Source organism: Sebastes fasciatus, chromosome 17 (assembly GCF_043250625.1).
Source record: "Sebastes fasciatus isolate fSebFas1 chromosome 17, fSebFas1.pri, whole genome shotgun sequence".
In the NCBI taxonomy this organism is placed as follows: Eukaryota; Metazoa; Chordata; class Actinopteri; order Perciformes; family Sebastidae; genus Sebastes; species Sebastes fasciatus.
The window spans coordinates 24,458,047-24,474,287 of NC_133811.1; the positions used below are offsets into that span (position 1 = coordinate 24,458,047).

Here is a 16,241-nt window from a genome sequence, read left to right on the forward strand (position 1 = left end):
TGTTATAATGTGTGCAACAATAAACTGATAGTAAATACTTTACTAATGTAATCAGAATGTAATTGTTATTGTCCCTTATCAGCTGTGATACAATAGACATTTTAAACTACTTCATATTACACAAAATAACTATTAACTAAGTTTACTTAACTATCAATCTATCATTTATAAATGATGGGTATTAGTAAGTGTTACCGCATTAAAAGAAAAACAAAGAGAGATGAAGCACTGAGCTCAACTTGATGGTATGTGCATACAACTTTGAAGACTGATCTCTCAAGTAAAAACAGACAGAGATATGCTGTGAAAGCTCATGGGGGCACGTCCCACACTAAAAGAGGAGCCGCTATCAAAAACCCACCAGGCAACAGATGTTTGCAGAAGCTTTTTTCGCGCTGCAGATCTAACAAAACGTGTCATAAAGCCTCTCGCGGTCACCAAGTCACACATAGCGCGGTGCGACCACAATAAACAAAAGCAGAGGCTGCAACGGTAAGCAATCATCTTCAAAAAGGCATCTTCAATAGACTTCTTCAGAGCCGTGCGTTCGATGCAGAGAATGTGTAGGCAGCTCCGTCTGTCGCACGCAGATGTGGCGAGGTCGGCGTAGTTCACGAGATGCACACACTGTAAAAGCGGGACGCCACAACGTCACCATAAAAAGGGACTCGAAAGCGAGAGAGAGCTGACGTAACCACAGTTATAGCTATTGCTCTCATCATATGGCAAATGTAGCCTTGATCGTAGGGTGTGAGAGAGACCTTGTAGTTTAAAGGAGTATTTTATTATCCCACTTTAAAACGTTTGTGAGGACTCATAAGATAAAGATTTACAATCAAGTCGAAGCACCTGAGGCCGAGTTTTCTTCCCATGATGCAACTCAATAGTTTTGTTAGACTTTCTCCTGCCTGGCAAACTCAATCGTCTCTTTCTCCATGCCCCCCAGTCTGTAATGCAGGCTTTCCAAGCCCAAGCTGAGTCACAGCAGACATTATACAACTATTTTCCTAGTTGCCCTAAGCCTCTTTTCCATATACATGTGCTGGCTTGGCTTGACTCGGTTTGATTCGCGCAGTGGGAGCCATGGCCGTGACTAGTAGTTAAAGGAGCGGCTGTAAAACGGTGGATGAATACATTCCGTTTACTATATTCTTCACAATAAAAGTTTCCATTGAAGAATAGCCGCTAACAAAGCTCTGCTAATTCGGTGATAAACACATTTCATTATCTATAAATTCTTCGCGATAAAAGTCCCCGGTTATTTGGTTATTTAAAAGCTTTTATTATGAAGCAGAAAAATCAGGAAATGTCGTGTTTTCATCAACTGAACACGAGACCTATAGAGTGCTCCAGGGATACGTATATTTGTAGGCCAGGAAGTTAGCATCGCCCCGGGTTCCCTCGACATTAAGCCAATGGGATTTCTCCATTGGGTTTTGGATTATTGCAGAAAATAAACTCTGTGGCAAACACATGTTTATGATACTTACATGTTTTGTTCAGCAAGATAATCTTCACAAACGAACAGCACGTTTATGATTTTTGAAGTGTAAATACAATCGGTAGAGGTAAAAAACTAACGTTAGGCTATAAACGAACTACACCATGATCGGATGAGCACAACGAGGCTGTAAAGGCGGACGAGTCGGCATGATGACATTTAGTAGTCTCATTTAGCCACTTGTTAGCAATCGCCTTTTTTAAGACGCTTTAAGGCTTCAAAATTCAGAGGGTTATTTTTTTATGTATTTTATGTTGTAGGACAAAACGTTAAAAACACTTAAACTTGTGTTAACCACAGACCTCATTTCAGGCATCTAACTAAAAACCCATTCAAAAAACCCATTGATTTCCAGAGGAGGGAACCGGAGGTGCAAAAATGCTAACTCATTTCCGGGTTTTAGGACTCATTCCTGCAGCACTCTGTATAGCATGAAAACGAAGTGAAGTAAAATAAAGCAGATATCTGAAAGTACAAACAGAGCGCACTTTGGCCCGACTCCGGAGATGGTCCATCTTGGGCGTGACTCAGCGTGCTAAGACTGGTAATGGAAACGCAAATCAGCGCGGCATGGTTTGACTCGGGACCCAATCATAAAAACAATGTCTCCTTACGAGTGGTGAAAAACTGTTTAGTGTGCCTTTAAGTTTGGCTGGAGTTCAATGATGACACTGAGAAAAATGAAGAAAGTTGCTCCTAAAAACTGTTTCAAGGGTTAATTGTGCAGCACTGCTGTTGTTAAATGTTAAATGTTCTGAGGCTGAAAGCTGTTTAAAGCTTCTGAAGATCCCTCATTCTCTTCATATCCACTATTTAATTCTTTGTGATGAATCTGAAAAGCCCTGCAGAGAGTGTGCCGGGGAAGCCAGGGAGACTCCCGGACAGAAAGGATATCCTGCTGCGTCTGGAGGATAGCGGTCATGCAGCCATTCCACTCACCCACCCACCCAATCACTTGATTAAACAAATTATCATCATTCTTTTTTCAAAGTAATCAAGCTTTGCTCCCTGCCTGCCTGATTCATTACACCATGAAAACCGGTTTAAGCATGGCATGGAAACGATACGGATTATAAGTGAAGCTGTGACCTTGGCTGATGTCGCTGTCAAAGGGGCTTATATATATTTTTTTTTGTTGGGGGTGAGGGGAAGTAAGACGGAGATAGCCGGAGAGGATGGGTGGAAGCAGGAGACAGACCGAGATAGAGAAATCCAAAAAGAGAGAGACGGAGTGTCAATGAGGACGGCGTAAAAGCTGCTTCATGTCCTCAAATTTCCATCAGTTTTTTTACTTGAAACTAATATGTGTTTCAAATTTGGGGGAATATTTTGTTTCAAATATCAAACCCATAGCACGATAAACCCCTAAACACAGTCAACCATGCATAAATAGCTTTCCAGTAAAGAGGTCAAAGGGTCAAGCGTGTACCTGACTGTGGACATGACACATTCTGCCTGGCAGCCTCTGTTTGTTTAGAGACCTCTCCCTGTAATTTTCCACCCATCAAGAGTGCTGTGTGGTCTCACCCCGCGAGGAGAGCGCCGGCAACGAGCGTGTCAGCGGTATTTGCATTTAAAATCAAAATGGATTCCATCTGACACGGTTTCTCTGGTCCAAAGCCTCTCTGGGCTGAATAATAAACCCCAATCCCTTTGGCGTAATGGAGGAGTGACTGCCGGGGCGCCGAATGCAGCATCATGCTCCGCTGAAAGGGTTTACAGTCGCAGTTGAGATCACAGATGGCTGTTAACAGAATGCATTAGTAAAGATTAACTCGCCTGGTAGAATCGCCACATTAGTGCCTCTGATCATGTTAACAGCCGCGGCAGAGAGACAGTGTGTGGTATGATAAGGCATGCAATTTGACCTGGGGCTGCACGCTTAATTGTGTGTGTCAAATTTACTGACGGAAATTATTTTTTTTTAGAATATTGGCAACATTGAAATGCCATACAATGGTAATATCCAACAGAGATGCAAACAGCAGCCAAGATGTTGAAAAGATGCCAACTGTGCAGGCCAGTAATGTTACTCTGAAGGGGGTATAATAAAGCGTCTATATGTTTTAGCCCATTAAGTCACACATGTTATACTTTATTACTCATTTTCCATTCCTGTAAGACAACTACAGCTCGAACAATTAATTAAAAAGTGACAACAGATAATAGAATAAAGTATTTAAAGTTAATCACTGCTCATTTTTGAAAGGCCACTGCAAGTGTTCTTTGTTTAGATTATGTTTGTTTCTGCCTGATAGTGTTTTAGCGTTAGCATGGCTTGGATTATCAAATGGACAATGAATCATACAGGTAGATGTTTGTTTCTGGCTGCTAGTGTTGGCGTTAGCTAGCGTTTGCAACATGGCAACACTAGCAGCCAGCAAACAAACCTAGATGTAGATGTTGTTGCTGGTCCTGGCTTCCTCGTACCTCCTGGTTCGTTTTCTGGCTACTAGCATTAGCTAACGTTAGCGGTGGCCCTCGAACCTTAATTTTCCCGTGAGATCGCGACCAGGTAGCAGACAGAATTGCAAGGTTTATAGGGAACCAATTCCAATGGTGTCATTATTCTATAGCTATTAGGTTACATTGTGCAATCAACATTTACTTTATAATGACAAGTCAAATTAAAAAACTTGCCTATAGCCAATTTAACCAATCAGAAAATTAATCGCAAACAAGTTTTACAGTTTATCGACTTTTTTTGGCAAAAATGTCAAACATTTGATAGTTTCAACTTCTGCAATGTGAAGATTTGCTGTTTTTCTTAATATGATAGTAAACAGAATATAGCCTATTTAGGTTTTTGGACTGTTAGTCCAACAAGCAAGACATTTGATGATGTCACTTCGGGGTTTACATCGATCGATTAATCGAGAAAATAACTGGAAGTAATTGCCACTTGGAAAAGTAACATAAGCTCACTTAAAGGATGTTTCATATCAAGTCTGATATTTTTGTGAAAAAAATAAATAAATAGTATTTCATAAAAAAGCAACAAGCAAATAAAAAAGAAAATACATTCATATGCATGATATATTGCACATATATATATATATTAAATGTGTATTTCAACAACATAAAGACTATAGAGTTTCTGGCTCCGGTCATCACAGGAGGAGCTGTTCACAGTCTCTACTTTTTTCCACTGCAAATCATTTTTGCGAAAAAAAAAGATTCATGTAAGTAAAAATCACACCTGACTTGGTGTGAAAAGGCCCTTCAGTTTGATCCCTCAGTAGCAAATGAAACTCCACTCCCAGGTATTTTCTTTTAATTTAGTGCCCGGCGATGTCCGTTTCTATATTTGCCCTCTTTTTCACCACAGTTAGCTCATTCAGTCTCACAGCGTGAGTCACTGTCTGGACCGGTTTGCTGATGTGGTCACAGTTTAGACTTCCAAACATCGGATGTCTGCCACAACAGTACACACTGTGTGCACTGGTCTCGACATCATTTGGATCCTCCAAATCAAAATAAGGAAATGAAGCAAACCTCACCGGCGCTGCCTTTGAAAATCAAACTAGGATTCAGAACTAGGACATGAAAGCGCTGCTGAAGACTCACATGCTTGTTTTTGCCAAGAATATGGAGTGTTGGAGACGGATGCACATTTTTCTAAGCATGACTGGGTTATTATTAAATTACAGGTTATGTGCTCATAAGGATATTATTAAAAGCTGGAAGCATTCAGGAGTCTCCTGAGACTACCCACGTGGAGACAGGGATGGAAACACATCTACTTCCTCTTGTTTTGTGCTCCATTACAATGACGAACACATCCCCAGTAATGAATATTCATGAGTGCTCAATTGTAGCCTTTAGAGACGCTGCTTTTCACTAAAAACCCGATGAGTTTACACAGCAGCGTGCGTTTAGAGGAAGATGTGCTATGTGGGGAGTTCACTAATGAATTCTCCCTCTCCAGCTCATCACCTTCCACAAATACCCTCTGGAGTCTCAGAGTTTTCTCATGAAAACAGCTCTAAATTAAGTGACTGCATGGAGTATAATTTGCGGTTGGTGATACACACCCTGCGTAGAAAGCATGATTTACACGCTTTGGCTCATTCTGTGCTGTTTTGATTTCTAGACGGGGGTGAATTAATGGAAACACCAGACATTAGAAGTGCATTTTTTTTTTTCTTTCTGCTCGGAGGAACGCCAGCGCAGATATCAATTTGGCGCCTTTTAGAGACAATAAAGCGCGCTCGTAAATATGGGTGAGAGCACAGATGTGTTAAATGTGCCGTGCCGTTGTTCCACAGCAATCTCGGGAGTTGGGTGGAAAAACCTAGCCGACGTCATGGCTTCAAATATCTGCCTTCTTTTTGGGAGGGGGGGGGGGGGGGGGGGGGGGATAGTATACAGATGGAACACATTTGGCCCTTTAAGATCATTGTCTCTTCAGCTGAACAAAGTCCACCAAGAAAGTTTCACAAGCAGCGTTTCATTTCACTTCAGCCTTTAACGAGCCGGCCAACAAAACCTGAACTGACCACAAACTACGCTAATGATATTTAATATAGCTTTAAAGGGTTTTTTTCTTAGTTGGAATAAAAAAATGAATAATAAAACAGTTAGTTGCAGCGACTCCCCAATATGATTATGATTATTTTTATGTGCTTTGGTCACTATAAAACCCACCTAACACCATGGCAATAAGGTGTGAGATTGAACAAAGCAGAGCTGAAATGAATGCTTGGCATGGCTTACAAAATGCAATGCCGAACATTTGCTTTTCAAATGTGAGGATTTGCGTCACATATTAGGGGTGTGAGAAAATATGGCGAGGAAAAACTGGCTTGGCCATTTTCAAAGGGGTCCCTTGACCTCTGACCTCCAGATATGTGAATGAAAATGGGTTCTATGGGTACCCACGAGTCTCCCCTTTACAGACATGCCCACTTTATGATAATCACATGCAGTTTGGGGCAAGTCATAGTCAAGTCAGCACACTGACACACTGACAGCTGTTGTTGCCTGTTGGGCTGCAGTTTGCCATGTTATGATTTGAGCATATTTTTTATGCTAAATGCAGTACCTGTGAGGGTTTCTGGACAATATTTGTCATTGTTTTGTGTTGTTAATTCATTTCCAATACTAAATATATACATAAATGTGCATAAAGCAGCATATTTGCCCACTCCCATGTTGATAAGAGTATTAAATACTTGACAAATCTCCCTTTAATGTTTTCAACAGATAAAAAATGTGTGATTAATTTGCGATTAATCACACATTTACTATGGACAATCAGGCGCTTAATCGCAATTAAAATTTTAATCAATTAAAACAGCCCTAATTGTAACCCCTGTATCATGATACTTATTGTATCGCCAATACACAGCCCTATCTTATATGAGAGCAAGCTGAATATCTTTGGTCCCTTTTTAAAATCACATAAGAAAAAAAGATGAGAGCATAATTGCAGTCATTATAAAGTGAACAGTGTGGGCAATTTCCTAAAACTCTTACATACTGTTACCAAAGCAGACTACACAACAAAACAGTTTTTTTACCACCTGGGTTTGTCTCTTTCATTTCACCCCCTGCCGAGTTAGACACTTTTCACACCTCGCACAGCAAAGCTCCAGACAGGTCTCGGGGAAAACCTGAACACCAAAAGGGGAGGCAGAGTTCGCACTCTTCCCCCAAACTCCCTTTCTCCTTCATCTCCCTCTTCTTTTTCCTCCTACCGCCTGAAACTGGAAAGGAGCAGGCAGTAAAAAAAAAAAAAAAACAGAATGAAAGAGAGGAAGAAAACAGACATCCTGACACAGGGTTTTCCCCATTTCTCTTTGTCACACACCACAATCCCCCTCAACTGCAGTCCTGCCAAGGAAGTTTCCATTTGCTAAGCTAATTAAATAGAAGAAAGAGGGGGAAGACAGAGGGTGGGAACAGAGAAAGAGTAATGCTCCAGGTCTACTGTGTCTAAATATTTTCATCCAGAATTGCCACAAACACACGCAGGGGCTTTTTATTGTCCGATGTTGCAGCCTCTGATAGTTTGCTACAGCTACGGTGGCTGTAGCCCAACATAAACCGGTGCTGCCGTCGCTGCCTGTTTTTGCTGCAGCCACATCTCCCTAATGTGTTTTCCCTGTGCCTTGGTGGCTGGGATGACAGTGTATTTTAAACACGTGGCTATAAACTCACACACACACACATACCCGGAGGGACATAAAAAGATGCACAAACCGCCGGCACACACACACACACACAAACACATGCACAGTCAACAGGGTTTGGCTATTTGTGAGTCTTTACTAGTATGCACAAGGAAGTCCCTGCCAAAGTAAGAGCCTCTTCCAAAATCGTCGACAAGAGGAGGAGGAGAGGAGGAGAGAGGGGAGAGGAGAGCAGCTCCTTTCAAACATATGACCTGCAGATGTTGGCAAATTCAATGCAAGCACTCACATCTTATGGGAAGGGAAAAGGGGGTGTATCTTGTGTGAAAAAATATACTCTTTCCCTTCATTCCTTCCAGATGCCTGAGAGGGAAATATAATGCCACTGTGTTCAGTCTCATCCAAAGACAGTGTGGTAATGACGTGGAGGCATCTTAACCATGCTGGCAGACAGGGGTGGGGAAAAAAAAAAAATCGATCCACCTATGTATCGTGATTTTTATTTTATTTTTACAATTTTGAAATTGATTTTTTTAATGCCAGAATCAATATGTTTGCTTTATTTGAGTCTATGCGGAGGTAGAAGGAAGTTACCGCTTCTATTGTTGTACTCTGAGTAACGTGACGTCATATCCGTTCCGTATCCGTCAACCAAAACAAACCGCAGCGATAATATAGAAAACGGCGGAGGATCCGTGTGGATACAACCTGCACCCTCCCATTTTAAATCCAAAGTGGTAAACACTACACATACAGTAAAGTATGGAAACACTTTGGGTTTCACACATTGACAGGAAAAGCAGAGCTAGACAGAGCAGAGCTAAAGCTGCATGCTAACACTGTCATGGACAGGAAACGTTATCGTACTGCGGTATAGTTCGGCCAAGCCAGCCGTCACTCTCATCTCCGTGGTCAAATCAGCTGACGCTACTACAACTGTAGAGCACCCATATACTGACATTTATGTTAAATACAGTCAAATGGCCCCGATGGAGCTGACCATGGATGTATAAAGAGAACGGAGCTGACAGTAAGAGCTAGTGACGCACTTGGAGAAGTTAGAGGAAGTATACACGTGTGACTACATCTGGTTTTCAATATAAAGTGTTAACAAAGGGAACTGTATATACAGAATACATATATGGAAATAAGATTTATTGGATTATATTCACCAGAAGTATAAAACATGACATGTCCCTTATGAATTAAATAGAAATTTGTGAGGGAAATGTCTTTATTCTTTGATATTTGGGTTGCTGGCCTGACAATGACTGATATATCTGACTTCAGGACATGAAAATCAAACATTTTAATGTATTAATTTAGATATTTTCCAAATTTAAAGTCCCTAGAAGTGTATGATTCAACGTTTTCCCCATGGTCTAGTGTTAAAAAAAAGTTAACAAAAATCGCAATAAACTGCAATATCGAACCGAATACTTAAAAATCGCAATACATATCGAATCGGCACCCAAGTACCGTGATAGTATCGAATGGGGAGATGGATGTATCGTGCCAGCCCTGGTGGCAGAGAGATGTGGCAATGTAGAGAGGGACGGAGAAAAAACAACATGGGGGGAGGCCATGCGTGCGAATGTGTGTTTACCTACTTGTATGTGTGTGTGTGTGTGTGTGTGTGTGTGTGTGCCTGCATGGTGACAAAACAGGAGTTCATGCGTGGACACAGATGGATTCAAGGGAGAAAAGGGGGAGTTGGTGGTGGTTGTGCTTTCAGTGGTCCGGCAGCCCCAGCCTCCTGCCTTCTGTAGAGTCCATTAGCGATTGCATAATGCTTGGCAGACAGGGACCGGGTGAATGCACCCCCCTGAAGGGTCGGACACCAACCGAGAAGTAGGTAGGTCGCTCTGCAGAGCAAGAATCTCCGTGTTCCCATGTATGTCAGCGGTTGGATTTATCACAAAAATAAAAAAAGAGGAAGCTTTTTTCACAGTCAGACCGAACACAAGCATGCTGGGGGAGCTAGCTGCGTCTCCAGTTTGAAGAATTCTAGGTTAATGCAAAATAAAAGAGCATCATTAAATATCCAGCAGGAGAGTCGCAGCGCAGCATCTGGTCTCTGCTTCTGTGTGGCACCGCATCCTTTCATTTCTCTGCTCCGTCATTACCCTCTTCTGCCTCGACCTTTATTACGGCCATTTGTATCCTGGCGTATTATTCCCAGCTGCGCTGTTTTTTATTTCCTCTTCTTTGAATACAGAAGATGGTAAATATTTTGTCCACGCACAAACGCAGACAGGCGTTTTACTTATTCATCATGAAGTGCATTGGAAATGAAGTGCTTATGATGAAGCATATTGCTTTTATCACCGCAGAATGAAGGGAAAATTTCCCAATGTACACACACACACACCTCGTTCAGACTCTAAGGGCCTTGTGATGTGGAACAAACAGCGACGGGTTTGCATTCAGTTCAGCAGCCTTGGAGAGGGTGTCAGGTGGATTAAGAGGAAAATAACATGTTTTTAGGGATTCATATAGCCTTCAGATCAATCGAAATGGAATAGTAGTGTGGGTTATTTGTTGGAGTGAATGATGTGTTGAGTATCTGTCTGGAAAAAATGCACTTAAATTGAGAGATAAGGTCAGCGTGTAGGTCGGTGCTGTTCATTTCATTACCACCAAATCAGCAGAAAACTACCATTCAAGCCAGAAAATGAAACAGGAAATCGCTTTAGGTCTGAGATAATACATCCCTCACAATAATACACAGCCGTGCACCTTTTCCCCTGACTCGAAAAAGCCATCAAAGGCTTCAAGTTGAAGTCTTGCATTTACTGCCTTGGCCTTTTCACCCTTGAAAATACTACGAGGGATTTTCTCAGGCTTGGCATTTCTTTTCTTTTTGACCATTTATGGGTAGTTTATCATAGCGATGTGACCTCACTTGCCCTTTTGAGAACAGACTAAAGACGGCTTTCACCCTACATCATCGTCATGAATGGTATCAGTCCATAACAAATGCCCAGGAGTAAGAAAAAACAAACTGAAATGTGAAACATTCCATGTAATTCTGAATCCGTTTCTCCTCCATCCTCTCCTCCGCCACAACCAAATCCTCCTCTGAAGGGATCCTTTTTGAGTCCAGCATCTGAGACACTCAGAACCCCCTTGTAAATCACAGATGTAAAAGGGAGGTGAGCAACACCCGCGCTTCCCACCAAAACATGACACAAATTACAGACCACAACATCTGGTGAGTGGCGTGCACCAAAACACGGCGGGGTGGGCCGACTTGAGCGCACACACAAAGCCGGGCTTAGCTCAGCCAAACTCTTCCTCCTCGTTCACAAAAACGTCTTGGAAGCAGAGGGAAGTGGAAAACATGACAAAAAAAAACATCTGAGAGAGAAGAGTTGCAGAAGAGAGCGGAGCGTTACAGTTCCACGTTGACCTCATCTAATGAGACGTATGATAACAACACACCAGTGTGGCTCCACTGTGCTTTCCTTGCATCATGCAAAAACAGTCTTTTTCCTTCAACTATAGAGGCTTCACCATGTGAAGAGACCTCACGTGTTGCATTACTGGCGTTACTTGCTAAGTAAGCTGGTAAGCAGTGAGGAACATAAATGGATTCTAGCCAAGAGCACAACTGTTTTATATGACCATATAGGATTGTGGGCGACATAAAAATCAGTTTCTCAGTGATGAAATACAGTAATTAGTTTTTAAAGCCAGGAGCAGTGAGTTTGATCTGACTGTTTAAGCAGCTGAGTGTTATACTGTACCCCTGTGATGTGACGGGGTGATTAAAACACAGACAGATGTGCCTAAAGCAGGTTATCAACCACTTGTCAACACCAGTGCCAATATTGAGAATCAATGTCACATGTCAAGTTCCAGTGAGGCCTTCAGGGGACACAGATAACAGGGAGGTAGATATTGATCAGGTTAAAGTCTGTGTGTGTGGTCTGTCTGTGTAAACTCATCTACATCAGTGGTTCCCAACCAGGGGCCCCCAGGGGTCCTTGAGGGAGTTCCAGGTCCCAAGAAAAATGGGGAATAGTTTATTTTCACTAACCTAATTCACTATAGAAGTGAACCCAATGTGAGTAAGATCAGAGGCGAAAGTAGGCCGGTACAGTCCGGTACTCCGTACCACTAAAAGATTCAGTGCCGGTACGCAGCTCCCTGCCAAAACCCACATACAACCCGTCACTCAAGATCAGCATTTCCAACCAGAGAACACATCTGCTAACAATAGGTCAACATACAGTTAGTTACTTCCGCCAAGTAGGTTCTGTTTTCGGGTCGGTTTGTCCGTTTGTCCGCTCATTAAAGTCTCGCTTCCCAGCATTGGACGCTTGATGGGCTGCCACTAGACACAAGGCACCCGATTGGACGAACGCTTTCCCTCGTGGGCTGCTGCTCCTGCAGCTTTCAAACCGGAACCAACATGGCAGCTCTGTTTGGAAATATTCTTCTCTTATATCATAAAAATAGTTCACCGAAATGTGTTTCTGAAAACATTTAGAAATAAGTCATGCAGTTGCTGAATCTGTCTTTATTTTGGATCAACAATGGTTAGTTTAAAAGATTCTCGAAAGTTTCCAGAGGCGGGGAGTCATGTCGGACGCCCTTGATTTGTATAAAGTAGCCGAGACCTCAACTTCATGCAACTTCATTGCACGGCTGCTTACATGGATAATGAATGGGAAGCGTAGAACGAACGGAGGCTATGGACATGTACCATCAAGCAGACAAGCGTCCCGTGAGTACACGCCAGGTGCTATGCGTGGCAACCATGGAAACGGCATCTGTGCACGACTGTAGTCTATGTATCCCTGCTGGTACATCTGTGTGGTGCATCAAATATCCCTAAACACAGCTCGATTGGTTGACACGTGGCGATGCGGTTCACTTTCATTAACATTGCCAGATAGGGCATTTGTGCTGCATTCATGTGGTGTTGGAATAATCGGAAATATGAGTTCCCAACTGGTAAGTTGGAACAATAACTCAAAACTTGAGAAGGTCCCTGACGCAAAATCCTATCAAACGGGGTTCCAATGAGCATCGATTTAGCGGTCCTTGACACGGAAAAGGTTGAGAACCACTAATCAAGATGATGATGACCATGCATGTCAATCCTGCTATATTCTTGTAATGGATTACATCATATTTTGCAAACCTATGTTGGATTTGTTGACCACAACATGCTCTATGTGACCAGGAAAGTATCACCATATACATTGTGCTGCAATCTAATGTAGTATTGCAATAAGCCTTGGTGAGACTTTTAATTGTTTTGAACACTGTGTTGTAAAAGTACTGTACTCTTATATTTCCCATTTTATGGTCACTCTGTATATAGGGCCATTCCATATGCACGATTATGTTAAAGTTCAATAAAGAACTTAATTGTTATGTACAGAAAAACATCCCTGGTGTAAAAAAGAAGAAGAGAAAACATTAAAAAAAAAAAAAAAAACTGTACTCTGATGACCTCGTGCAACACAATGAGTCATTAAAACAACAGTGTCTGAATCAGCTAATCATCAGCAGCTCTAGCAGTGGAGGAGGCACTGCGCCAAGCGACAAGTCGCAGCCCACAGAGAAACAACAGGAGGGGACAATAATGACAGGGGCTGCACATGAAAAGTGCCAAAATCTGTCATTCCAGCAGACCCGGCCAATTTGCAGGGTGATGCACACTCAGTGAGGAGGCACAACAGTGACTTGAACCTGAAACTGGATCAAGGAAACAACAGCAATATGTGGGATTAAAACTAGATTGAGAATAAAAAAGGAAAACTGAAAATAAAAGTTAGGATATTGCCATATTATTTAAAATATCACAATGCTTAGATGCCACCAAAAGGAAAAACAAAAGTTTCTGTCTAGTAAGCTGGATGGCTCCAATAATGACATTTTCTCAATAATGCATCCATTTCAGTGAGTATCATAGGAGTCAACATCCTAACAACAAATCACTGCAATACAGCTATAATGCTCATACAGAGGCATTCTGTGTTCCCTAATGATCATATCCTTCATTTCATATCAGGTAGTCTTTAAAGTGCCCATATTTCTAAAACAAAAAAAGCATCCCTGTCTAACATGTGTCTTTACTGGTTTGCCTACGTCACAGCTCTGAAAGAGACGTTTAAGGAACAAATAAAAAGCTCGTTGAATAAAGTTTATCCACTTAATAAGTCCCTTTAAAGTGTTGCTCTGTGTTACAAAAAATTTGAAGTTAAGAGAAAAATATTGACCTCTATATGCTTAGTTGCCACCAAAAAGGAAAGTAAGCTGGATGGCTCCAATAATGACATTTTCTCAATAATGCATCCATTTCAGTGAGTAAATACCTGTCATAGGAGTCAACATCACAACAACAAATCACTGCAATACAGCTATAATGCTCATACAGAGGCACTCTGTGTTCCCTAATGATCACATCCTTCATTTCACATCATCATATAAAAAAAAAAATCCCTCTTAAATGTGTCTTTACTGGTTTGCCTACGTCACAGCTCCGAAAGAGACGTTTAAGGAACAATTAAAAAGCTCGTTGAATAAAGTTTATCCACTTAAGTCCCTTTAAAGTGTTGCTCAGTGTTACAAAAAAAAAAAAAAACTGAAGTTGAAGTTAAGAGACAAATATTGACCTCTACAGGCTATATTTGAGCTTGTCATGCGTAATTTCAGCATCTAATATGATTTAGTAGAACATATTCTAGGTTATAGTCGTGTGTGCAAAGTGGCAGCAAATACAGACTGCCTGTCTGCTGGTTGTCAGACTGCAGAGATTCAATGAACAAACCGACTCACTTCTCTGCAAACTACACAGAAAAACGCTCCTATTCCATCTTATTATAGCAGCACAACATGGAAGAAAACACACATTATTCTCTCAAACTAACTGCAAAAAAAACAAGCAGTGAGTGGTCCGTCCGTGGACCTAAGTTGCTTTTCTCTCCCCCTCCACACAACACATACAAGCTATCACCCCTCGTTTTAAGTTAACTTACCCTTTCCACGGAGAGGAAGACGCTCAGCCCGAGGGTCAAAATTATCCAAACGTTCCTCATTATTCCTCTTTATTATTATTCACGTTGTTAACGAGCGAAAATGTCAAATCTTTTTCCCCCTTTCTTCTTCTTCTTCTTTCTTCCTTTCCTTTCCTTGCACCCTTCAGCTCCAACTCCTGCCGCTTCTCTCTCTCAGGAGTGGGATCCCACCGGATACGTGTTGCGTTTTTGGTTATTCCTCTTCCTCCCTCTTCCTCCTCTCTCTCTCTTTCCTCTCTCTCTCTCTCTCTCTTTCTCTCTCTCTTTCTCCAGGCACTTCTTGTTTTTCTGTGAAAATAAAATAAAATAGATATAAACACAAGGTTTTAATTGCAAAGTCCCTCCGCGCACCTTGTGTCCACACAAATCCTCTGCAAGAGACACCTTATAGCTCTCTCTCTCCCTCAGCTCAGCTCAGCAGCGCTCACTTCAAATAACGAGGACAAAGCGGTGGAAGCGCGCACACGCGGCTGACGCGTCTGGTGAGAGAGAGAGAGAGAGAGAGACAGAGAGAGAGAGAGAGAGAGAGAGAGAGGTTGTTTTTTTTTACGTTTATTCTTTGATATTGCAATATATTGTTATTGATTGTTTTTTTTATTTGTTTGTTTGTTTTATTGACACAACAAACATTAATTACTTCTTTATTGTTTTCTTCCATTTACATGCATGTTCTTTTTAAAGGGACTGTTTGTAACTTTTTACACGTAGAAATCTACCGAGTCGGAATCCCATGCGCGCTCGCGTGTGGCTACGCTGTTCAGACTGCTCCTCTGCCTGCTTGCCTTCACTCACAAAACGCGCGCGTTCTCGCTCCACCTCACGTGCATGCGCGCACACTACATACTGCAGAAGAGTTAGTAGCTCTGAGCATATCTAGTGAATGTACAGTGGACATTTGTGTAGAAATAAATGCTGCAGCTCCTCCAGACCAACAGAGGTTTCCCGTGTCTTGTGAAGTGACGGAGCTCCGCAGCGGGTAACGTTATCGTCTCTGACCGGGTGCCGGTGTCTTCCCTGTTCCTGTTACTTCCCACGTTACTCGCTGCGGAGAGCTGTCACCGGCCCGCTTTTCCTGCTTCAGCCCTGGAGGCTGAGGCAGCGGGGCTGAAGCAGGAAAAGCCAACACTAGGATCAGCAGTGATTGATGGAGAGACCTTCGTCTGGTCAGCTAACATTACTGACAAGCAGCTGAAATATAGAGTGATATTGTGGTTTTAGCTGACGTGTGTCGCCTCACTGTTTTGAGCAATGCTCGTTCATGTGTATTTAGAGCGAGCAAGCCCGAACCCGACGCTGACTTTTGTTGACTTAACGGCCATAGGTGTCGCTGTTAACAAGCAATTCTGAAAGTTGCAAATTAAATATCTATATATCGTAATTTGCTTAATGAATTGTATATATGTATATATATATGTTTTTGTTTTTATTTTTTGTTTTTATTTATTATTGAATTGATGCTTTGGCAATATTGTTCATCTGACAGTCATGCCAATAAAGGAAATTGAATTGAATTGAATTGAGAGAGAGAACTTGCGACAAAAGTAGCCCAAAAAAAAGAAGACAATAAATGAT

General features: G+C 41.9%; 1 protein-coding gene across 1 annotated transcript in view; it reads right to left on the reverse strand.

The window, feature by feature from the left end:
* Positions 1-15,099, reverse strand: part of sdc2 (syndecan 2) — a 59,189-nt gene extending 44,090 nt beyond the window's left edge. The window contains exon 1 of the mRNA XM_074613364.1: positions 14,631-15,099. Coding sequence (XP_074469465.1) covers positions 14,631-14,690 — 60 coding nt within the window. The 5' untranslated portion in view covers positions 14,691-15,099. The remainder of the gene's footprint in view (positions 1-14,630) is intronic.
* Between the last annotated feature and the right edge of the window lie 1,142 nt (positions 15,100-16,241).